This window comes from Poecile atricapillus, chromosome 20 (genome assembly GCF_030490865.1).
Source record: "Poecile atricapillus isolate bPoeAtr1 chromosome 20, bPoeAtr1.hap1, whole genome shotgun sequence".
Lineage (NCBI taxonomy): Eukaryota > Metazoa > Chordata > Aves > Passeriformes > Paridae > Poecile > Poecile atricapillus.
The window spans coordinates 2,690,026-2,713,902 of NC_081268.1; the positions used below are offsets into that span (position 1 = coordinate 2,690,026).

At 37.3% G+C, this 23,877-nt stretch overlaps 1 protein-coding gene across 1 annotated transcript; it reads left to right on the forward strand.

The window, feature by feature from the left end:
• Positions 1-531: 531 nt before the first annotated feature.
• On the forward strand, positions 532-21,006 carry C5 (complement C5). Its single transcript, XM_058853866.1, has 41 exons — positions 532-684; positions 972-1,164; positions 1,774-1,936; positions 2,258-2,328; positions 2,920-3,011; positions 3,687-3,769; positions 3,917-4,007; positions 4,324-4,429; positions 5,069-5,195; positions 5,418-5,533; positions 5,745-5,945; positions 6,143-6,346; positions 6,772-6,981; positions 7,162-7,311; positions 7,705-7,834; positions 8,118-8,183; positions 8,348-8,548; positions 9,064-9,154; positions 9,519-9,595; positions 10,135-10,274; positions 10,522-10,743; positions 11,258-11,318; positions 11,824-11,913; positions 12,141-12,353; positions 12,475-12,550; positions 12,976-13,135; positions 13,599-13,694; positions 14,547-14,718; positions 15,539-15,744; positions 16,126-16,278; positions 16,594-16,656; positions 16,880-16,961; positions 17,566-17,617; positions 17,970-18,072; positions 18,162-18,236; positions 18,333-18,438; positions 18,638-18,724; positions 19,095-19,184; positions 19,517-19,600; positions 19,999-20,137; positions 20,394-21,006. Exons 1-41 carry the CDS (start codon positions 620-622, stop codon positions 20,521-20,523), a joined length of 5,037 nt encoding a protein of 1,678 aa, XP_058709849.1. The 5' UTR covers positions 532-619; the 3' UTR covers positions 20,524-21,006.
• The last annotated feature ends 2,871 nt before the right edge of the window (positions 21,007-23,877 follow it).

Sequence of the window (23,877 nt, forward strand, 5' to 3'; positions counted from 1 at the left end):
ATTTTTTAATTTATTTTTTTTTTTGCAAAACACTGTTTAAAACAGTGCATGCTGATATATCGTGTCCTAATATTTCCATATTGCAGTTTTTATTTGTAATGGAAGTGATCAGAAAGTTGGCATAATCTGGGATACAAATGACTAAAAGAAATTTGTAAGGGAAAAGTTATTTCAAAACAGGAAAAAAAAATTAATGCTGGTCTAAACACATCCACACATTGTTTGATATAACTCAAATGCTTTTTTGCTTCCGACAGAAATTTCAGGTCACTTTGATTTAAAAAAATATTTTACTAAGGACAAACTAAATCTATTATTTTATTTGTTGGGGTTTTTCCTACCTCTGAAAATTATTTTGTTATGCAGTTGTCAGAAGGAAAGTGAGGACTGACACAGGATTGCTGTGGGCATATTAAAAATTGAAATCCTAAATTAAAAATTGTTAAGTTTAGCAGTTCTGGCTTCCTCAGGAGGCAGCAATAATGTTTTAGTAAAGAATGATCTGCCATTAATTATTAACTGTGAGTGAAATGTGTTGGTGGCATTTCTGCTCACCCACAGCAGAGGCTTTTTAACCCACCCTCACTGATATCTATGGTTTGCTGTTGTCCCAGACACAATGACTTTTTTAATATATTTTATTGTTTTACTATTTTCTGGAACGACTTTTAGCCAAGAGAAAACGTAAGTAAAAGCAAATACGGATTTTACTGGAAACATTACTTGATTGTTGTCCTTTCTTTTGGCTAAATAAATCCAGAACTTAAGCAGAGCCAAAACAAAGGGCACTATCCAAATAGGATTTTAATTTGTGTCTTACAATAACCTGATTATCCTGTTTGCTTTAACGCTGTGCATGTAACCAAATTACAAAGGGAAGTAAGAAATCTGAAAGAAATACAGTTCTATTATGCTATTATTAATATTAAATATTAATATATTGTATATTAATATACATATTCCATGTACAGATATGTCCTTACAGCACCAAAGATCTTCCGAGCTGGGGCCTCTGAGAAAGTTGTAGTTCAAGCTTTTGGTTACGAAGAGGAATTTCCAGTCAATATTGCCCTAAAAAGCTTCCCAGATAAGCTGGTTGTGTTTTCGTCTGGTCAGATTTCCTTAACTCCAGCCAACAAATTTCAAGATGCTGTAACTTTAACAGTAAGGAATTCAGACTTTTTTTACAGTCTTTTTATTATCACATTTAGTGGTAAGTCCTAAAAAAAGATTATGGTAAGTTTTCAGTTGTTTAAACTGGGGAGGGAAGAATAATGCTCCAATTTTTGGTCTGAAATTAAAATTATGCTGAATAAAATAATCGTAAAGGAACAACACTGAGGTTAAACATAGAATCAAACTACTTTAGAAACATTACCATACCTGCATAACTTTAAAATTAGAAAGAATCAAATCAAAGTACCAACCACAGCAGGAATTTTGTTGTGGCCAGGATTCATCATGGGCATAAATGGAAATCTGATAATTTGCACTGTTGTAACCTCATTACTGGGATTTGAACTTTGCTGGTTTAGTTCTGGACATAAATAAAATGCAAAATTTAAGAATATCCATAGCTTTATGCTCTAGACCATCCTCTATCATGTAAGCAAGAATAAATTCTTGTGAGTGTTGATATTTTTATTTAATGATACTCAGCCACAGGGTGGTAATTGCTTTTCAGATGCTCTTTGCATCAAAAAATACTGTGGGGAAAAAATACACAAAAAATATTTTATTAATCTTCGAAACCTTTTATTTCGTTTCCCCCAGGTTCAACCAAGAGATTTACCAAGAACAGATAATTCAGACAAGTATTTGTATTTGGAAGCTGTTTCTCCACATTTTACAAGATTTAAAAAAATTCCTGTTTCCTATGAGAATGGATTTCTTTTTATTCATACAGACAAACCAGTTTATACCCCTGACCAATCAGGTAAATAATGCTTATTTCTCTTGGCTGGTATTTAATTTTTAAAGACTGCTGACTCCGCTAAGGAATTAGGATTTACATGTTCTTTAAGCTCTTGGTTGTTTTGCATTGCCATCAGTGGATATTTAATTTTTTTTATCAGCAGAATAATACTTTGAATTATTTGGTCATACTGTAAAAGTTAATCACTTCTCCCTGCCCTCCTCATACTAAATGACTAATTTGTGGAACAAAGAGTGAAATATATTCCTGGGAATTTGTTAAAAATATCAGTGAATTTTTTGATTGCTTAGATTTTGAGATTTATTGTTGTAATTCTTACAGTGAAGGTCAGAGTTTACTCTCTGAATGAAGAACTGCAGCCAGCTCGAAGAGAAACTGTCCTAACTTTTGTGGTGAGTCATGACTGAATTTAATATTAATTTTTTGTAGCTCCAATAACAAATAAATGTAGGTAGGTAGGTAGATGGGAAATCAGTATTGCAATCAATGTTTAATAAAACTCTAAGATGTTTCTGCAGGTAGCCAGACATCCTTTAATAGATTTAAAATTGACTTTGCAAGGTTGGATAGATGTTTTCAAGTCCCAGATCCGAAGTTATCCCAGAATATAAAAAAAAAAATAAAAATCTTTAATATCTGGGAAAAGGATTTTTGAGGGAACTTTAATAATATATGGGTTTTATACTGTTTGTTTCATTAAAGATATAAAAATAATCAGTATCAACTATATTTTTTAGCCGTTAACAATTGGCTTATTATTACAATATTTTTTTAGCTGTTTTAAGCATAGCTTTTACTTGGTGGAACCAGAGTAAAATCCATTATCAGAATTTCAGCCTGAGTTGTTTCTACAAATGTTTGTGTTTTTATGCTTTGAAACTTTTAAGAAAAATATGTTATGGCCAGGCTGCCTCTGAAATCCCAGGATGGAGATTGATAAGAACAATCTTTAACTGCTCATCCTTTCCTCTTATCATTTCAAGGATCCTGAAGAAGTAGAAGTGGATATTTTGGAAGAAAAAGACTTCACTGGAATCGTTTCTTTTCCTGACTTCAAGATTCCTCCTAATCCTAAGTAGATTTATTTAATGGTTTCTTTTAGTGAATTATTGACATTATAATGCCTTTTTATAGTGACTGTGATAGAGTGATTTTGCATGGTGGGCATGGCTTGAAACTTGGAGATTTCTAACATTTCACAGAGAGTGGAATCATGATATAAATAAGGACCTTGTGGCAGAGTACTCTCCTTAAAGAACAGTGAGTGGTAGATTTTTCATATTCAATTAAAAAAGAACATTAATGACAATTAAATCTTACTGCTCTAGAGATATAAACAGTGACAAAGATGTGGGCATTTCATATTTCATATGTGTTTCATACAAATCATCAGTATTTTCCCAGGAACAGCAGCATACAAAAATTATCTCTTCAGTTCTCTTTTTAGTCTTGAGAGGGTGCTGAAGCATTGCTGAGATGGCAGAAGGATGATAGCAGGGGCTTGAAAAACTGGTTTATAACTGATTTTATTTACTGTTTGATTTCAATGCTTTAAAATAAGTGTCAAATAATTTGTGATGTATCAAAGACAATCTGCTCAAAGTAGGCATTGAACACCTGCAAAAATTTGGTGCAGAATTTTCCTCTCTAAGGGATTTTTACCATGAAATACTATCAAGCAGTAATAATAATGTTTGCCTTCATCATTAATTTTCATCTTAAAAACTCATTGATTGTTGATATATCATAGGTATGGAATTTGGAAGATTAAAGCCAAGTACAAGAAGGATTTTGTGACCTCAGCTGTAGCAAAATTTGAAGTTAAGGAATATGGTAAGATGTGCCCATGCTGTTAACCTGCATTTTTAATGTTTTCAAGAACAGACTGCTTGAAATGGCCATGATTCTTCAGTGGCTGAGCACCTGGGGCTTCATGGATAAAACACCCCCAAGTGAGCTCTTTTTCCACTCAATTTGCAGCAATGCCAAGCTTTTCCATCATCATCGAGCCAGAGAGTAACTTCATTAGTTCTGATAAATTTGAGAACTTCAGGATTGTTGTGAAAGCTAGGTGAGGAAATTTGGCTTGGAATTCTGAATATTTTGTATCTCTTCTTCTTTTACCTGAAGAATGATTCTCCTGAGTCCAGAATTTTCCTCATTGTCTTCCTCAAGAAGCCCTTTCATCAAAATCCTTTCTACTCTATTAGAGATCTAAGTGACCCTTCTTCAGGTTCTCTCAAAGTGATTATTTTTCAACAAAGTGTTTAAAATACACAGACATTTGTTTTCCATCTCTTGCCCAGGCAATTATTTTTCTTCAAAAACAAGTGCTTTGTGCAGCTATTAAAGTAATCTTAAAAACATTTATATTGTTTTATTCTCAGCTATTTTTCCAACAAAAAGCTTCCCAGTGCTGATGTTTTTCTTCGTTTTGGAATAATTGAAGAAAGTGAGAAAAGAATGATGCCTCAGGCAATGCATGTAACTAGGGTAAGAAGCAGAAAGTCAAGTCTGTGTAGAATTCAAGTGCATAATTCAGGATTGATCCAATTCCACTGAAGTTTTTCCATTAAATTTGGTGAGAATGGGCCTAAAGTCATAGTTGGCATCCACAGCTCCCCAGTGGAGACTTTTCCTGTGTAATGTTGTCGTCAGGGGCAGAGAAATGCACTTGGAAATGAAATTCAGAGGCAGCATCTGAGACAATGGCATTTCCATCTGGTGTAATTACTCTCTTGTCCAAGATGTGTGATTAAAATTTCTATGAAATTACTTCAATGCTATCTATAACAGCATAACTGTATTGTTAATGGAGACAAGCAGATCAAAATGATATTGATTTATTCTGAGGAGTCTGTTCTACATTAAATATCCCCTTTCCTCATTTAGTGAAGATATCTCTGTGTTATCCCCACCTCCTGCTGAGCCTGCACACGAACTTTGCCATGTGTGCCATTGATTGGTTAATTTAAAATCATTTCAGGGAATAAATAATTCTTTTTAACACATCTCCACCTTTGATTTCCTCTGAAAATGGACAATGAACAGAAACACACTGAATCTGCATATGGTCTATGTATTGTTTCTAAATTGTTGACTATAAAGCGATGATTTCTGTTTAATTTCCAGATTGAAAATGGAGTTGCTGAAATCAGTTTTAACAGTAAGAGAGCAGCAAGTTCCATAGGTTTTGACAGTCTGGAAGCACTGGATGGGTCATATTTGTATATTGTGGCATCAGTGTTGGAGTCTATGGGTAAGTTGCTCTTTAATTGAAATTTTTCTTAATACTTCTGCAAATGTGAACAGAACTAGAAAAGAAAACTATAAGGCTAACTTTCATAATATCAGACTTTCTTTAATATTCAGTTCTTCTTCCAAAAACTTGTAAGGAGAACAGCCCATTCTCCCTGTAAAAATGGTTAGGGATAACACTCACTTTTGGCTGTTTGTTCCATGGGGTGCTGTGTTTTGTTAGGTGGCCTCAGTGGAGAGGTGGAGTTCGCTGGAGTCAGGTTTGCTGTCTCTCCTTACAAGCTGAGTTTGATTGCCACCCCTCTCTTCGTGAAGCCTGGACTTCCCTTCTTCATTAAGGTCAGTTCCCAGGAGCAGGGTGGCTGCAGATTGCAGCATGAGCCTCATGATGCACAATCTTTGTTATTTTCTCTCTGTACCACTCTATGTCTGAACACACTTTCATTTCCATTGACTTGTACATTTTTTGACTCCCTGTTGTAGAAGCAGCTGAGCAGCTTGGAAGATTCTGCCTGAAAAAATGTCACCATTTCTTTGTCCCAATGAACAGGTGCAGGTGAAAGACACCATGGATGACTTTGTTGGGAATGTTCCTGTAACTGTCACTGCAAAATCCTTTAGTGAGCAAATGGATGAGACTCAGTTGATATCAGAGGGTTCAGAATCTGGGAGGAGAGAAACAAGCATCAGTGATGGAACTGCTTTGTTTGTTGTTAATATCCCATCAAACAGTAAAATGCTGGAGTTTCAAGTGAGTTAAATTTTTCCATTGCATTATTTCTTCAAGGGTGTAATTATTTCTTTGAGGGTAAGGTCTTGAGCTGGCTTCTCTTTTATGAATCCCTCTGAACAATATATTGCAGAATGATTTTAGTATTGTCATTGCTTGTTCTCTTAGGTATAATTCTGTACTCAGACTATTCAGACTATATTTTATTATCTTTCCAGGTGAAAACTGCAGATCCACATCTTTCAGATGAAAACCAAGCGAGTAAAACGTATGAAGCAAAAGCTTATTCATCCCTGAGTCAGAGTTATCTCTATATTGACTGGGCTTCAAACCACAAAACCCTGGAAGTGGGGGATGTAATAAATATTAATTTATATCCACAAAGTCACTACATTGATAAAATACATCACTACAGCTATTTGGTGAGTAACAGATGTTTCTGCATAAAATATTGAATTGCCATTTAATATGGATGGTTATGGATGAAAAATCTCAACCATCAAGAACTATCTTCAGCATAGAATATGTGAAGCTTAGACAATTGCTTCCCTTTAGAAACAATCTGTCAGCTTTACAGGAAAAAAATAACAGTCTCATGTTTAAATTTCATATTTATATAGTCTATTTTTTAAAAATTCTTATCTGACATTGACTGGGATTGGGGACAAGTAGTGTTCGTCTCAAGAGCTATTTCAGAAGGTGAAATGTAGATGAAGGAAAAGAAGTGCAGAGACAGCACTTCTTTTTAGTGGAAGATATAAATTCAAATAATTATTACACGTGAAAAATAGACTGAATATAAAATTTGACTTTTTTATTCTCCATCTTTTTTTTTTTTAAACTATAGATCACATCAAAAGGGAAGACAGTGAGCTTTGGAACTCAGGAGAGAATTAAGGATTTGGAATATGAACATCTAACTTTTCAGATAACCCAAGAAATGGTTCCTTCAGCACGTCTCATTGTTTATTACATAGTCATGGGAGAAGGTGCTGCAGAGTTAGTGGCTGATTCAGTTTGGCTGAATGTGGAACAGAAATGTGGGAATAGCCTTGATGTGAGTAGCAAAACAGGCATGGAAATTTGTGGGCATGCCTTCATTTTATGGTCAGATTTTATCTCGTACTTACACAAGTTCTTTAACACTTAAATTGTTATAGTAAGTGTCTGCCACCAGCTGGATTGATTTCAGAACAATGTGCTTTCAAAGTTACCAATCTTTGTTTTCAATTTATAGATCAAGCTGCAGTCAAGCAAAGAGGCAGTGAAGCCAGCAGAGGTGGTGTCACTCACCATGAAAACCCAGTCCAGTTCCTTTGTTGCTTTGTCATCCATTGACAAGGCAATATATGGAGTCACAGGAAGGAGGAAGAGAGCCATGGAAAAGGTGAGGTGGCAGCCATAAAAGAAAATCAAGCTGCTCTTTGTTTCATGTTCACATTCAATAACTGACACATGTCATGCACTCAGCCAGCCTGAAAATAGGCAGAAGAGCAATTCAAGCCAGAATGAAAGTTGTTTAAATCTACAGTTCAAAATTATTAAAAGAATTAGTTTACAATCTTTGGAATTCCAGTAGAAGTAAATTGTGGTTTTAAAGGCAGACCTGAACTCTCCCATCAGAGCTCCACAGACCTGGCCAACAATAGGTTGCAGTGTTGGAGAGCTCCTTGCTCAAGAAGCCACGAGGACCATGATCTTCTCCTTTGTTTCACAAAGAACCTTTCCAGGCTGTGTTTTGAGGACATTCTGGTAGCATGGCATGTGTGTTTCTCCTCAGATCATGCTGCAGCTGGAGAAGGGTGACCTTGGCTGTGGGGCTGGGGGAGGACAGAACAACATCGCTGTGTTCAGGATGGCCGGGCTCACCTTCCTGACTAATGCAAATGCTGATGACTCAGAGGAAGCAGGTACATTCCTGTGGTCCAGGCATGCAACTGAATTTTCTGAAATGTTCCATTGTCTCAGTTATTATCTTGGAATTCAAGGGGATGCATGTACTGATGATTGAGGTGGGGGAAAACATCTTGTGGAACAGTTACTGTAATCAAAATAAAAATACTGTGTGATTAAAGCAGCAAACATAAAAGGTTTCATGCATTTGGAATGTGATTTTGTGGAGTTATTTTTAAGAGGAAAATGCTATTATAAGAAAAGTTCATGCTGTGTGTACTTTTTTATTTTTTTGGACAGGTGAACCTTGCAATGAAGTGTTAAGAACAAAACGGTCTGACTTCCGTGAAAAGATACTCAAAGAAGGTGTTAAAAATACTTCTATGTATATCATTATGAAAAAAAATCACATCCATTAATAAAATGGATCATAAAAAATAAAATAATAAATAAAATAAAAATGATTTTTAATTTTTAATGGAAATAAAAACTTCATCTCAAGGAAGCAAATTATTTTATTTTTATTTCAGTGGGCAAATACCGAGATCCAGAAGCTCGGCAGTGCTGCATGGCTGGAGTAAAGGCTTATCCAGTCTCTGAGACCTGCAGGGAGAGAGCTCAGAGAATTCGGAGGAACCAAAGGTGCATTTCTGCATTCACAAAGTGCTGTGAATTTGCCAACAAGCTGCGGCTGGAAGAGCCAAATAAGCTCCTAATATTGGCCAGAATGCGTGAGTATGAGAGCTCTGGGTGTCCTGCTCCTGCAGAACAGGGGGATAGGGAGCTGATGGAATCTATGAATCCCTCCCTGGTACCTGCCAGCGTTATTCCACACAGAGTTTTATCAGTCTCCCAAGACTTTGGTTATATATCCCCTATTGAAGAGCGGTAGGAGAGCAGTTTTTTATAGTGTTCAGCTCTCTATTCTCTTCACCCACGTTTAGAACAAGCAGAACAGCAATCAGAGAGTATTAAGAGTAAACTTGAACGCTAAATTTGAATCCTTTGCCCAGGCCCAAGACAGCCAGTGGGTAACACCTCAGGAAAGATCTGTGGGAGTGTCAAATTCCTTGTCTTCCATTATCTCCCTATAATTGCTTGTTAACAAGGTGATCTTGGACAGGTATTCACATGTGTAAATGGATGAGGTGGGATTAACACAGATTTTTTTGACTGAGGGTAATTAGATGCCTTTTTTCAGATGCCTTTTCAGGGTTTTCTTACTTACTTTATTTATGTTCTTCAGATTTTGAGGCACTCTTGGAACTGGATGAGGCTCAAGTTCGTAGTTACTTCCCTGAAAGCTGGTTATGGGAAGTTCACCAAGTTTCTTCAAGGTACTGCTCTCCTCAAATCAACTTTATAGAAAGGCAGTGGTAAAACTGAGGTAAATTGTGTAACCTTAATTGTACGTGAGATGTGTGCTGAAATGCAGTCTTATCCAAAAAACTATTCCTGCCATGTTCCCTCCCATGCTCCATATCCTGTGTGGTGCCCAGATTGTTGAGCCACTTTTCCTTTCACTTTGGATCTTGCTAAGTACCAGCTTTTGTGAAATCAGCTAAACCCAAGTTGATTCAAAAAATCCAGAATTCCTGTTTTCTGGCTCAGAGCTTCCCGGAGGCTCTCTTAGGGTGTGATGAGCTGTGCTAACAGATGGTGATTGGTAATGGATAAATGTAAAAAACCCTTTTAACACAGGTCCAAGACTTTGTCTGTCACCTTGCCTGATTCCCTGACCACCTGGGAAATACAAGGTGTTGGCATTTCAGATAAAGGTAGGTACTACAACCCAGCTAGTTTAGAGCTAAAGAATCAGGAAACTTTGTAGACCCTCTCATTGAATTAGACACTCATGTTCTAAAATGTTCACTTTCTGGTTGATAGGAAAAGAAAATGAAAATATGTATTTTAGGGAAAGCAAATCACTTCATGTCATGTTGTGAGTGTCAGTGGCTGGGAAAACAAAGCCTGTCTTGTGTGTGACAGCGGCTCATAGGGAGTAAGAAGAAAAAATATTGAGTAACTCTTCTCTGGACAACTTTATGTTGCAGCTCAGGGGCTTGAGATTTTCCAAGAGATTTGGTAATCCAAGCAGAGAATTTCTTTGGGAAGAAGAAGCCCAAAGAACCTGGTCAGTTGGGGTGTGAGGAGTGGTGAGAGCAGCTTGGATCAGGAAGAAAAAACCTGGGAACTTTTAAAAAGCTTGGACTGTTCAAAGTACAACCTGGAAAATCATAAATCATCACTAAAGTATCTTTTCAAACTTGTTTATCAGAAGGGTGGATAAGACACTCTGTTTTCATGCTTCTCTCAGGTATTTGTGTTGCTGCACCTTTGGAAATCCAAGTTGTGAAGGATATCTTCCTGAGCATTTATGTTCCTTATTCCGTGGTACGAGGGGAGCAAATCGAGTTAAAAGGATCCGTTTATAACCATAAAGCCTCTGCAATTAAGGTAATTTGTGTTAATGAGTCCTGTGGAAGGATAATAATCTAAAAACCCACATTTTTCCTGTGAGTATCCAGTATAAACAGATCCTTGGATGAGATTTCTTCAGTCCTTAAGGCAGTGTTATGTACTGCAAACAGAGAAGTAGCATCACAGTAACAGAATGCTCAGTACAGGATTTCAGTGGCTTTGATATTTCTCTGGTGTTGTACCTGCCATGGAAATGAAACATTAAAACCTTTCCACCTTTCAGTTCTGTGTTAAAATAGCAGCTGGAAATGGAGTCTGTACCTTTGGAGATTCTGCAAGTGCTGGATCAAGGATGCAGAGCTGTACATTTAAGAATCTGGATGCTGGTTCTTCCTCAGCAGTTACATTCCGGATACTCCCGCTGGAATTGGGTCTTCACACTATAAATTTTACATTGCTGACCCCCAGGAACAGTGAAATTGTAGTTAAAACTTTGCGTGTCGTGGTAAGGAAAAAAAACCTCAATGTATTTTAGCATTTTTGAATTTCAAATTGGGTTCAATTGAGTCAATATAGTAATTTTGCTTTATTTTTATATTCTCTCATGATGTCCTTGTATTCACTGAGGTGTGTACAGTGGAAAAATGAATGACTGAGTATCTGAGCCATTTTTAAACCTTGATTATAAGAACTGAAAGATTATAAGTATAAAACAATAGATTAGAACTTTGTAAGCAAAGGAGAATGCTTTATTCTAAGCTTTTTGGTTTGGATTTTCACTGAAACACAATTGTTTCTTTTCCTAAGGTTTAATTTAAATGTTTTGTTAAATTTTCTCAAGAATTGTGTAAGCTAGGACACTAAAATTCATGTGGAACAGCTGTACAACAGTTAAGTCAAATTCAACTACAGGAAAAGAAGGCAAAAATACTGTGGGTTTAACCTGTTGTTTCAGCTGATATATTTGATTAAACAAATTTTTTTTCCATTTTCTACCTCTTTCCTCATAATGTTCCCAGCCAGAAGGCATTAAGAAAGAACTCCACACAGGTTTCACTTTGGATCCACAGGGTGTTTATGGTAAGAAAATTGATGATGTGTCTTTGTGTTATTTTTTCCTGTTCTTGATTCTTGATAATCAAGTTTTTCATAATGTGAAAAACTTGGAGTTTCTCCTTCCTGAGATATTGTAAATATGTCCTTTCCCAAGGATTTCCTGCCTTGGCTTAAGGAAACTTGGATTAATTTCTTAAAGGAATCTTTAGATCTGTCTTTTAGTGTAATTTGATTGTAAGCTTTCCTCAGCTTTATTAATGAGAGTAGAATATGTTCTCATTTAACCAAAGAAACCACAAAGTTCAGGTCCAAATCAGATTTTTTTTTTTTTGTAACAAAAGAAAGACAAAGAGTTTTCATCTGTTCCTTTTCAAAGCTTGACATTGTTTGCCTGTGCATTTGGGAATATTTCTGGGTTTCATGTTTTGATTGCTGAATTCTCATTTGTAACCTTCAATCTGTCAATTACAGCTGAATCATCTGTTGATTTAGATTATGTATATATATATATATACATCTTCAATTTCAGGTTCAATCAAGAGACGACAAGAATTTCGATACAAAGTCCCACTAAATCTGGTCCCTAAAACACAAATTGAGAGAAGTGTCAGTGTAAAAGGTAAATAGAAACTTCTAGTGCACTCCATATGTACTTTTCCTCCTATTTTGTATTAAATTCATCTGATTTATTCTTTTTCTTTTGAGAGAAGGCTTTGCAGGTCCCCTTTTATTGTAGAAATTTAAACGCTTCCTAAAGAATGGCTTCTCATAAGAGTCAGATTCTGCCCTGGGATTCGCTTTCATGAGCTGTTGTTTAAATCCACTCTTGGGTTTTCCCTTCCACAGGACATCTTATGGGTGAAGTGATTGCCACAGTCCTGAGCCCCAGGGGCCTGGAGATGCTGACCAGCCTGCCCAGGGGCAGTGCAGAGGCCGAGCTCATGAGCACTGCCCCCGTATTTTATGTGTTCCGCTACCTGGAGGAGTCGGATAATTGGCATTTACTGGGCCCTGAGACCCTGAAGTCCAGGACTCAGATGAGGAGGAAGATGAAAGAAGGTAGAAAAATCTGCTGCTTCTCTTGCTTCAGGGTTGTAGTGGTGCTGAGTGAGAAGGGTGATACATCTGAGGGAGCAAATATAATTTTCATAACTGTCCTTGTGCCTGATGTGTCCCTTAGGAATTGTGAGCATCTTGTCGTTCAGGAATGCTGACTGCTCCTACAGTATGTGGAAGAACAGGCAAGCTAGCACCTGGTGAGTTGAAAGGGGTTTGGGTTGGGAAAAGCCTTATTTCACTCCTTTGCTTTCATATTTTCAGGAAGCAGCAGAGAAAAGCATAATGGGAGATTTAAGCAGTGCTTACAACTCTGAAATAATAGCTTTTGATACCTTGCTTTCACTTTTCTTTGTGTCCATAATTCACACCATGACAACCAAGATGGCTTTGGGATGTAATGAGTTCATACCCTGAAACACAGGAATTGATCCTGGTTTAAAATTATTTCAGTAATTACTGCCCGTTTGTTAAGTTAAATTTAGAATTAATCTTCATTATCCCATTGAACTGTGGGAGTGTGTAGGATGCAGAATCCTGAACAGGGTAAATTTGTGTGTGCTCTCTGCAGTGTGGGAGTACCTGCCAATCTAAATAAACAGGATCTGTTTGCTTCCCTTGGCAGGTTGACAGCTTTTGCTTTAAGGATTCTTGGACAAGTGAACCAATACATTGATCTTGATCAAAAGTCTGTTTGTGATTCCCTTCTGTGGCTGATTGACAACTGTCAGATGCCAGATGGGTCATTCAGTGAGTTTTCAAACTATCAACCAGTGAAACTTCAGGTATGGAACCCAAACATGTTCTGTGATTAGGTAGTAAAAGCTGAAGGCACCAGGAGATAAAGTGTTTTAGCAGTGCAAGATATTTTAGGCTGTATTTCATCAAAACACCTGTTCAAGACAACTTTTCTCTTTATTCTATATTCATTTAAAGCCCAGCACAATCTTGCAAACCTTTCTGTTTTCCCACAAAAAGTAACTGCTTGACACTTTTTAATATTCAGGAAAAGAATGTTTAGATTTCACAATCTATTAGTCCTGGCTTGTGAGTAACTTCATATATTTTGGTTTCTTTTTTACAAATAAGCTATTACCTTCCAATCACTCAATGTATTTTCAGGTTTAACTAAACTGATAATTTTTACAGGAATTTCTATTTGTTTCCACACCTAAACATTGAGAAGTCCTATTTATTTAAATGAACTTTATTTTCTATTTCATTATTTTTATTATTTGATTTTTGTAGGGTACTTTACCTCGAGAAGCTAAAGAAAAATCTCTGTATCTCACAGCATTTTCTGTTATTGGAATTGACAAGTCAATGAAAATATGTCCTACTCAGGTAAACATTTTTATTTCTGCCAGCAGGCATGCTCTGGACTTCTAATTTCTTCCCTTTTCTTTAACATTTGTTAAAAAAAATGAAGAGATTTTTTCAGTTTCACAGATTTATTTACTTTGTTAATCTTTGTCTTTCAAAGTCAGAAAAGAACAACATGAAATTTCTGGATTTATTGTAAGATATTGTAGAAGACATTCTATGTGTGTATAGCCTTGATAGAGAAGATGTGTTTCTTTAGGGTCAGTCTGATGGGTGTGAGCTGTAACCTGTCCATGATTTCAGAAAATCCACGATGCCAGGAGCAGAGCAGGGGATTATTTGGTGCAGAATATGCACCTATTTTTATAGATTATATATATATATATATATATATATATATATATATATGTATATATATATATATATATGTGTGTATATATATATATATAGGTTTTTATATACTTATATTTATACTTATATTTATACTTATATTTATACTTATATTTATACTTATATTTATACTTATATTTATACTTATATTTATACTTATATTTATTTATATTATATCAATATATGTTTATTTATATATTGGTTATTATTTATGAATTAGTGTAGAGGTGGAGTTTTGATTTGGGTTTTTTTTAGTAATGTTTAGGGTTAGTTGAATAGTTTTGGATTTAGTAAGTTTGTTTGATTTCCAGTAGTTTTCGTAATTTGTTGTGTTGGGGTTTATACGGTTGTTTTTTTATTTTTGTTTTATTTTTATTTTAGAATTGTAGAAAACATTCTATATGTGTGTAGCCTTGATAGAGAAGATGTGTTTCTTTAGGGTCAGTCAGATGGGTGTGAGCTGTAAGCTGTCCATGATTTCAGAAAATCCACGATGCCAGGAGCAGAGCAGGGGATTATTTGGTGCAGAACGTGCAGCTGGCCCAGAGCCCCTTCACCGTGGCCATCGCTGCCTATGCCCTGGCCCTGCTGGACCCCAACCACCGAGCGGCACGGGAGGCCTTCTCTGCCCTGAAGAAAGAGGCTTTTGTCACAGGTACTGCTCAATTCTCACTGCTCCTGACCAGCCCTGTGCCCAGCAGCTGCTCTGCATCATAGCTGTACTCCTCACGTCACAAACATCAGGGTTTCAGAGCAGGAGAAGTGGATTTCCACCCCTGTTGGGTGCAGAGTGAGTTCCTGCCCGTCTCCTGGCCCTGAGTGTGTTGGGATGTGACACTGCTGGCTGGGTTCTTTCCCCCTTGGACTGAGATTGATGAGAGAGAGGCAGTTTTTGCTTGTTTGGACTTGGTTGTTTATTCTTGTATACAGGGTACAAGGAGCTACATGCACTAAGATAGAGAGGTGAAAAATAGCTAACAAAGAACTTCTTCAAGGTCTTTTATATGTCTATTTATCCAATTAACAAATGCCAAGTAAATTATTTTTCTTAGTGATCCAATGATCCAACACCTGTGTGCAGCACTGTTGCACTCTCCATCCAATCACTTATTTCTACCCAAAAACTTCTAGAAGAAGATGAAGAAGGAAGAAGAAGGAACAGAGACAACACCCTAAGTCCTCCATCTTGCCTCTTATTTTCTAAACTAGCTTAAACCTAAAACTTAAATTTTTCTACCCAGTGACTTAAGAAAACTCTCTAAGTTACACACTGGCATTTTCAGTTTCTCTACTTAACTTTAACAGCTGTCTCCATGGTGTTGTGTGAAATCCAGTGTTCTCTTAGGTGTCAGAGGCAGGCATTACAGATAAAGGCATTTATCTTGCATCTCTGACAGGAGTGGGCAGTGCCTCGCCTGGTGTAGCAGAGCTGCTGCTGCTGTGCTTTGTATCTGAACCCTCTTCTCCTCCTGCAGGTGATCCTCCCATCTACAGGTTTTGGAAAGATGCTTTCAAAACACAAGACCAGCCAGCCCCCAGCGCTGTCACTGCACAAATGGTTGAAACCACAGCCTATGCCCTGCTCACTACATTGCTGAGAGGGGATGAAAACTATGCCAAGCCCATCATCAAATGGCTCTCTGAAGAACAGAGACATGGGGGAGGATTTTATTCAACTCAGGTGTGCTTTTAAGTATTTTGTCCTCATTCTTCAAGTACCAAAATCTGAAATGTTTTTTCCCATCCCTGCAAATCCAAGGCCAGGTAGGATGGAGCTGAACAACCTGGGATAGTGGAAGGTGTCCCTGGAATGAGAGGAGCTTTAAGGTTCCTTCCAACCCAAACCTTTCCATGATTCTGTGATATCAATATTTTAAGAGGATAATACAATTAAATGACCACACTGCCAACATCAGAGTCCTGGGTATGGGATTAGTATCAAGTGACTCCATTGCCATGATATTCTTGGTCTCTGGGAAACCTGACTTCTCTTCATTAATATAAACTGAAATTTTATAAATAGAATCTCTGGAGTTAATTCTTTATAATTGATTTCTGACAGGACACTATTAATGCCCTTGAGGCCTTGACTGAATATTCCCTTCTTGTCAAACGGCTGAATTTGGACATGGATGTTAAAGTTTCCTACAAAAATGGTGGACCTCTAAACTTATTTAAACTGACAGAAGACAATTTTGTGGGAAGAACTATGACAGTGAGTGAATAATAGTGCTTTAAAAAAGGAAACCAGAATTCTTAGCATCTTGGTAAATGATTATTTGAGCTTTGAAATAGCTACTAAAATAGCTATTTTTTCTTATAACAAGCTGCTAATAATTTAGTTTAAGGACTTTGTTTTTCTGTTGTATTTAATATATTTGCATATTCATTTAAATTTAATATTTCTGCAGAATCTGTTATGTGTTTAAAATGCAGGCAGGGCAAGCAGATCAGCTGACCTGAATTGTTGCTAATTGTTGCTAATCTTAATTATTAATGTGTAACTTCTTGTTTCTCACCAATTCTTTAGGCACCTTTGCAAGATGATCTGTATGTAAGCACTGGCAGCAGCACTGGCATAGCTACAGTAAATGTAAGTATGCAACCAGGTTTTTAAAACTGAATTTCTCTTTTCTTAATATGGTGTGGTTTTGCTCAAGAATTCCCAAAGTTGATAATTTATTGACTCTGCTTTGCTGGTATTTTTATATTACCAATAAACCAGACTTGTTTATATTCTTCCCAATGTTTTATGCCAGTTTTGAGGATTGTTTAATGCTGCTTCTGTTTTGTCTGATTTATTTGTGTTTGTGCAGGTGAGGACAGTGTATAACACCATTGGTACTTCTGAAGAGTCCTGTAACTTTGAACTGAAGATTGTTCCAAAGAGGGATGATGGTAAAGGGTTAATATAATTTAAAATGTTGCTACTCAGGTATTTGAAAGGGAGGGAGGTGAAAAAAATCCTGGTTTTTTTATGAGTGTTTTTTATTAAGAAAGAAATAAGTTCTTCCACTTTCTAAATGCAAAACTGGGAAAGAAAATGCTAAAAATTGTTTAGCCCTGTTTGAAGCTATTGCCTTTTTGTGAATAGAACTAATATTTAATTTATTTCTGTTGGGTTCATTTTTAGTCTTTTATGGAAGAGTTTTTACAGGTGGGAACTGAGAAGAAAGAAATATCATGGGAAGTGGGAGGGGTTGCAGTGAGTTCTACAAAGTACTGAGAGTTCTAGTCCAGTTAAACAGGGGACAGAACCAAATTCTGAGTTTAAATAATATAAACACACAATAAACTACATTAAACCTTAAAGCTGTCATTTTACCTGAATTACCAAAGAAATAAATGTTATTTATTTGTGGCTAGATAATGAATTCCTATAAAAATAATCACCAAAGCGCTATAAATAATTAACTTCCAATTATGAAAATGCTTTCTGAGAGTTTTGGGCTGCTGCTTCTGGAGAGTTCTGAAATTCTTTGGCTCTACTTGGTACGAACAGGTCGCATAAAAGGAGAGGGGGAACCCCTGGGGCGCCTGGAGGCTTGTGCAAAGTAAGTGCAGCTGGGGGGTTGGTTATTAATAATTCCACCAGCTCTCCTGATCTTTTCTTTCTGTTTCTTCAGTGTTATGTACATGTGTAAACAGAATTAGAACCAGAAGTCATGACCTCTGTGGGAAGGAGTCTTCAAATTATATTTGGATTCTCCTGCACCATAAGCATTAAAAGCTTCCTCATGTGTGATATTGACATAAATCTGAATTGATTCATCTGGACTATTTTTATGAGTTTACTGTGGCCTGAATGTTGACAGAAATTTCCTTTGTTTTTTTCTGGGATCACATTCAAATATGCCTCTTTCATTTCAGTTTTAATTAACTGATATTGGCCTTAATCTAATTCAGGTACAGGCCCAGTGCGAGGGAGCCCCGGTCGGGGTCTGCTCATGCTGTGATGGACATAGGGCTGGTCAGTGGAGTGGAAGCCAACCCAGAGGATTTATCTACTGCAAGTATTCAGGAATGGTTTTTCTCTTGCTGGCTTTATGTGACAGAGCTGTAATATTTACTGTTCTTCATTTTTTCCATGCCCTGCAGCTTGCGAGTGGAGTTGATCAGCTGATAGAAGATTATGAGATAAAAGATGGGCATGTTCTCCTGCAGATAGACTCTGTATGTTACCCCTTTCCTGACTGTAAGCATTGCTTTTACTCTTTGGAATCATTTTGACTCCTTTAGAGCTCCTTAATTCATGTGTCTCTCATTTAGGTGCCAGCTCACAAGTTCCTGTGTGTTGGCTTCAGGATCAGTGAGCTTTTCCGGGTTGGAATGCTGAACCCTGCCACCTTCACTGTGTATGAATATCACGCACCAGGTACGTGTTCCAGCTCTTCACATCCTTGTTTGCCTTTTAGCTTTGCATTCCTCACAAAGAATTACATTTTTCTCTCTTTAACAGATTTTTTTACTCCATTTTATTTGAAGCTCAGGTGACTTTTGACTCACCAAGTTTCAGTGTTGGCATCTTGGACTTTGATTTTCTATATGTATTTATTTCTTTCTGGATCTTCTAGATAAAAGATGCACCATGCTTTATAACCCCTATGGAAATGAAAAGCTGGTGAGATTGTGTGAAGGAGATGAATGCAAATGCATGGAAGGTAAGCTTTATTTGAAGATGTTTTTTCATTTTACTTGGTGGAAAAATGCAGTGTAGTGCTTTGAAGAAACCACACTGAACATAAGGAAAAGATCCTCCTAAGAACACAGCTGTTTCCCCTCCAAATTTTACATTAAAAAAGAAATTTAAAGACATGTGCAGTGTGATCCTGGAAGTCTGACTGGATTAAGTCCTGTGTTTGAGGGCGTTATTTTGTATTTTAAATATTCACTGTTCCAGCATCCAGTCCCATACTTGTGGTGTTGCTCGGTTAATTATCCCAGGATAATGGAAATGGATGGAAATCCATTTTTCCTTTGGGGACTTGTGCTGACATTCTCTTCCCTCTGCCTTTCCCTATCTCCTCATAGCTGAGTGTGGTAAAGTCCAGGAGAGAGTTGACCGGTCGATAACTGCTGAGAGCAGGAGGGAGGCTGCCTGCCAGAGGGACACTGCTTATGGTAATGGGGCTTTCACTGCCTCCTTCCCTGCCCTGAAATGTTTGTTTGCTCTGTTTGCTGCTGCTGCAAAACATCTTCTTCATGTTAGAGCTGTAGTGATTAGAAATTCCGTGTGGTTGCCAGTGGCATAATGTAGAGAAGGGTGGGTTCTACCCACAGCTTCCCTCAGATTAGGGGTGGGTAGGATTTCCCAGTGCTTTCTGCCCCTATAACCATTGCATTCCCAGAAATGCTAAAGGGACACAAAATTCTCCTTCTGAGCACCTCTAAGACCTTCAGGATGCATTGCAGGAACAAAGAATAACCAAGTTCTGCTCTGTGTTGTTCTGCAGTTTACAAAGTGAACATCTTATCTCGCAGTGAGGAAGGGTTTTTTGTGAAGTATTCTGCAAGTCTTCTGGACCTCTACAAGAGGGGTGAGTGTCCTGTTCCATGATTCTGTTCCTGGGAGAAAGGAGTTGGAATGTTCTTGGGCACTCCCCTGTTGCTCATAGGGCCTGTGGAACTGAAGCTGATGTTCACTTCTTCTTCCTCTGAGTTTAAGCATCCCATATTCCCTTAAAATTACCGTAATGTAAAAGTATTTAATGTGCAGAAAGGCTTATTTGCCATTGAGATTAATTGAAAAGTCTTTTACAAGAGACATATTTTATATCATCACATTTTCCTGTTGTAGAACAGTGCCAAATAGGTCCCCTGGCTGTGCAGTACTATAGAACATTTTAGTGTTTTCTATCTAATATATGAATTACTGGATATTCTCTTTGTTTAATTGTCTAAATCTTGATTTTTAAATTTTTTTCTTTTGCTTCAGGGCAGGCATTTGCTCAAAAAAATAATGAAATAACCTTTGTTAAAAAGAAGACCTGCACAGATGTTGAATTGAGCCCAGGAGAGCAGTATTTGATCATGGGAAAAGAAGCCTTGAAGATAAGCATTGGTTACAGTTTCAAGTAAGTCATTTACCACTAGGATATGCTGAGATTTAATCTGAAAGTGTTTGTATGTAATAATTCTGGTGAGGTACAGAATTGATTTAATTTTGAAAGTATTCAACCAACAGTGACACGATGTGTTATCAGATGTGCACACTTCAAGCAGGATTATGAACACAAAGCAAGCACTTCCATATTGTATTTTTTTTTTTCTGTTTGACATTTTCCTTCCCAAATCTTAGCAGCAAATGACCATTTTCTGTTGTCTTCTTAGATTCCAGTACCCTTTGGACTCCAGCACTTGGATTGAGTGGTGGCCTACAAATACAGCCTGTACATCCTGTCAGGAGTTTCTGAAGACAATGGATGATTTTGCTGAAGATCTCCTCATCAGTGGCTGTTAATTCACTTGAACAGTTTTTAAATTAAAAATACAGATCAAGTCCCATTGAAAAGAAGAAAAATCCTCACCCATTTATTAATTCTTTTTGAGCTGAACACTCATTAATAGTTATCATGAAAAATTATCTTGGCATGTTACTTTATAGCAATGTTATTACAGCAGAGTAATGTTCAAATATGATTTTTTTTAAGCTTGGATGAGAGAATAACAGAGAATAGTTCAAAGACATTTGAAGTCAAAAGAAGTGGATTGACTGTAAAAACAAACATGAAAAGCACTGTCTTGTCATTAAACCCAAGTCTTATCAGAACATAAATACATGCAGCCACTTTGTAAGCTCTTTGTGAAAGAAACTTTATTCCTTTTGTACTCTTCTTTTGAATTCCTGCATTTCCATTCCTGACAGTAACTGATGCTGGTTTTATGCTCTGCTTTCTTGTTAAAAAAAAAACAAAACAAAAACAACCCCAAAAAAACTCCTCAATCATATGTGTGCCTTTCATTATTTGTGTTTTAAGACACAGTCAACTGAATCGACATCTCCTGTAACTTAGGTGGATTAAAACAAATGTTACTTTGCATTTGATGGCTGAATCTGGCGGTTAAAAATCTTGCCTTGCCTCCAGGAAAGTGGCAGATGAAGGGCCAATTTTCCTGCTCACAGCTCCTGGCACAAATCACCTTGGTTCCCAGTAAAACTGAGGAGAGAGTTTGATACAAAGTACAGTTGCACACATTTTTATTTGTATTGAAGAGTTGCCCAAAAGCAGCACGTCCAAGAACTTTAAAATTACTGTTTTCCCTCTCTCTTAGGAATATTGATCCAGAACATTTAAGATGTGGAAAGAAGATAGTCAGAGATGATGCAATTTTTAATTTTGGCTCTGTGAGTATTTGACTTTTTTTTTTTTTATCCTCCAAACTTTCTAAGAAGCACAAGAAGCTCACACTGTGTACAGTAATAACTGGATTTAAATTCAAACTGCAGGGAGAAGAACACGGAGGCGTTCAGTGGGGCTGTCTAGACAGGACACCTGTAAACATTTCTGCTTCTGAACTGGTGGCTGTGTATTGTGAGACCTAATTACCTCTTTAAATGACAAGAAACATGTCTTGTTTTCACAGGTGACTTGTGACATTTAAATTCTATTGATTTTTAGTGAGCCAGACTGCAAAAAAGGCTCCTGAAAATCACTTATTTAAAAATAACACATTAAAATGCTGCTCTTCAATATCAAATTGCAGTCACTGGTTTAAAAAAAAAAAAAATCTTTAATCTTATTTGTTATCTCTCTTTCTATTCAGAATTAACTATCCAGTATATCCCTGAGATCAGTAAAATACTTCAAATACCTGTATTTAAATGGGAATATTTGTACAGATATTTAGCCACGTGTAGGATGGAGATGTGTACAGATACAAATGTCAGGAAGATTTACCTTCCTCACATGGCATGGCTTGACTTTCACAGCAGAACCATTTGGGGGAAAGGTTTGTCTGTGTCTTCATCTGCTCCCACATGCAAATTAAGTTGGCAGATTTCCACAGGGCCTCGTTAGCAGGACCAGAGAAGGTGGAAATGACGTGGGAGTGATTTTAGAGCTCAGTGCCACACCAACCTTAGTGCCCCATGGTCAGAGAGTTCTGAGGCACTAAACAGCCCCCAGGATTAATCCCAGCAAACATAGAAATTCTTGGAATAATCACTGCTTAGGTGACTCATGTGTATTATGAAATGGAAATTATTTTAAAGCACATTCTGTCCTTCCAAGCTTGCTGTGGATTCTGGACAGCAGAGCAGTGCTTTTCTCTCTGAATTGTACACAGTGTTTTTCTGTTCCTTGCTTGTTTATGTCTGTGATGTGCAAGTCTCCAAATGTTCCAGCCTTTGAATCCCCAGCCAAGAGCTGTAGTGCTTCCAGGAGAACTTGCATTTCCCTGCCCCACGCTGCAGGGTCCCCAAAGGCCAGGCAGTGTGAGGTGACTGCTCTGCCCCCGGCCTAATGAAGTGCTCCAGGCCACGTTTATCCCCACTTTTCCAAGAAAATGGATGACTGACCTTGCCTGCACAGATAATCTCTGAAAGCAGGACCCTCCAAGGGCACTTAAATAAGTTTGGGCATTAGACTTTTATTCCTTTTTCATATATTTCCCTTTGAATAAAGAAACGCAGCAGATGCCATTCAGATGTGATTCTCCCTGGATACTCCTGGCAGACCTGAGTTGGTTGAATTCCAGAGATTATAACAAATCTAAAGGTTAATACTGTGTTATCCTTTAGCTCTTTAAAAAATATCTATTTCTGTACATTTCCATCTGCATTTTACTGATTTTTAGACAGCTAAGCATAACAAAATGAACTAATTTCTCTTTTCATTGCAACCAGAAATTAATCTCAATGACCCAAGCTGGTGAGTGACTTGAATAGCCCAAATTCCACCCTGTTATGCACAGTGACACGTGAAACTCACACTTTGGTCTGGGCTGAAAGCTGCTGGGCTGTGCCAAAGAGCTGTGACTAATTTAGGGAGAGAGCCAAAGGGTGCCTTTCTCTGGCCATTGTTTCCCAAGCAGGGGAGAAGTGATTTTGTGTGTAGAATCTTTCAGGACATGCCCTAGGTAGTCTTACTCAGCCAAGTGCTCTGTCAAAAATGGTGTGGAATTAGGAATACCTGACAGTTTTAGAAGAGGAATGGTAAATCCCTATTGCAGGTTAATATTATTACTTCTGAATACCTCCATAGTGACTGTGATAATTCTCTCTTGGCTGACCCCAGCACATCTATTAAATACTAGGTGGAAGAGAAGAATGTTCCCATGAGCTAGGAGGGTGCAAGTCCAAGTTACCACATAATTTTTATTTTGTTATGATGCTCCACTCTCATCTGAAATGATTTGGAATGGGAGAAATATTCACTTCATCAGGGTGAGTTTGTTCAGTGCATCTGGACAATGCAAAGCCAGAATATCACACCAAAATTCTTTTCTGTATTTGCACAGCAGTGTAGGGACAGTGTCTCTTCTGAGTAAACAGGTGGAGCAGTAAAAAATCCTTGAAGAAAATCCTTAGTAAGGTTCCTTTCAAGTTCAAAACTCTTTTAGTAGACAATATCAAACACCCATTTCCACAAAGAAGAAGTTGTGGAATCAGCTGGCAGGGGTCTGTAGATCTATTAGAGAAGGGGTGTGCAAGAGATGAGTGAACACAGAGTAAGGAAATCCTTTTTTTCTCTTGAGTAAAGATTATTTTGTCATTTAAAAAAATAAAAATCACTGTCTGGGAGCTGCCAATTTGGTGTCCATCCATGGAGGGTTATCTCACTTGACCCCACCTACAGAGGCTTCTTTTCAGTCT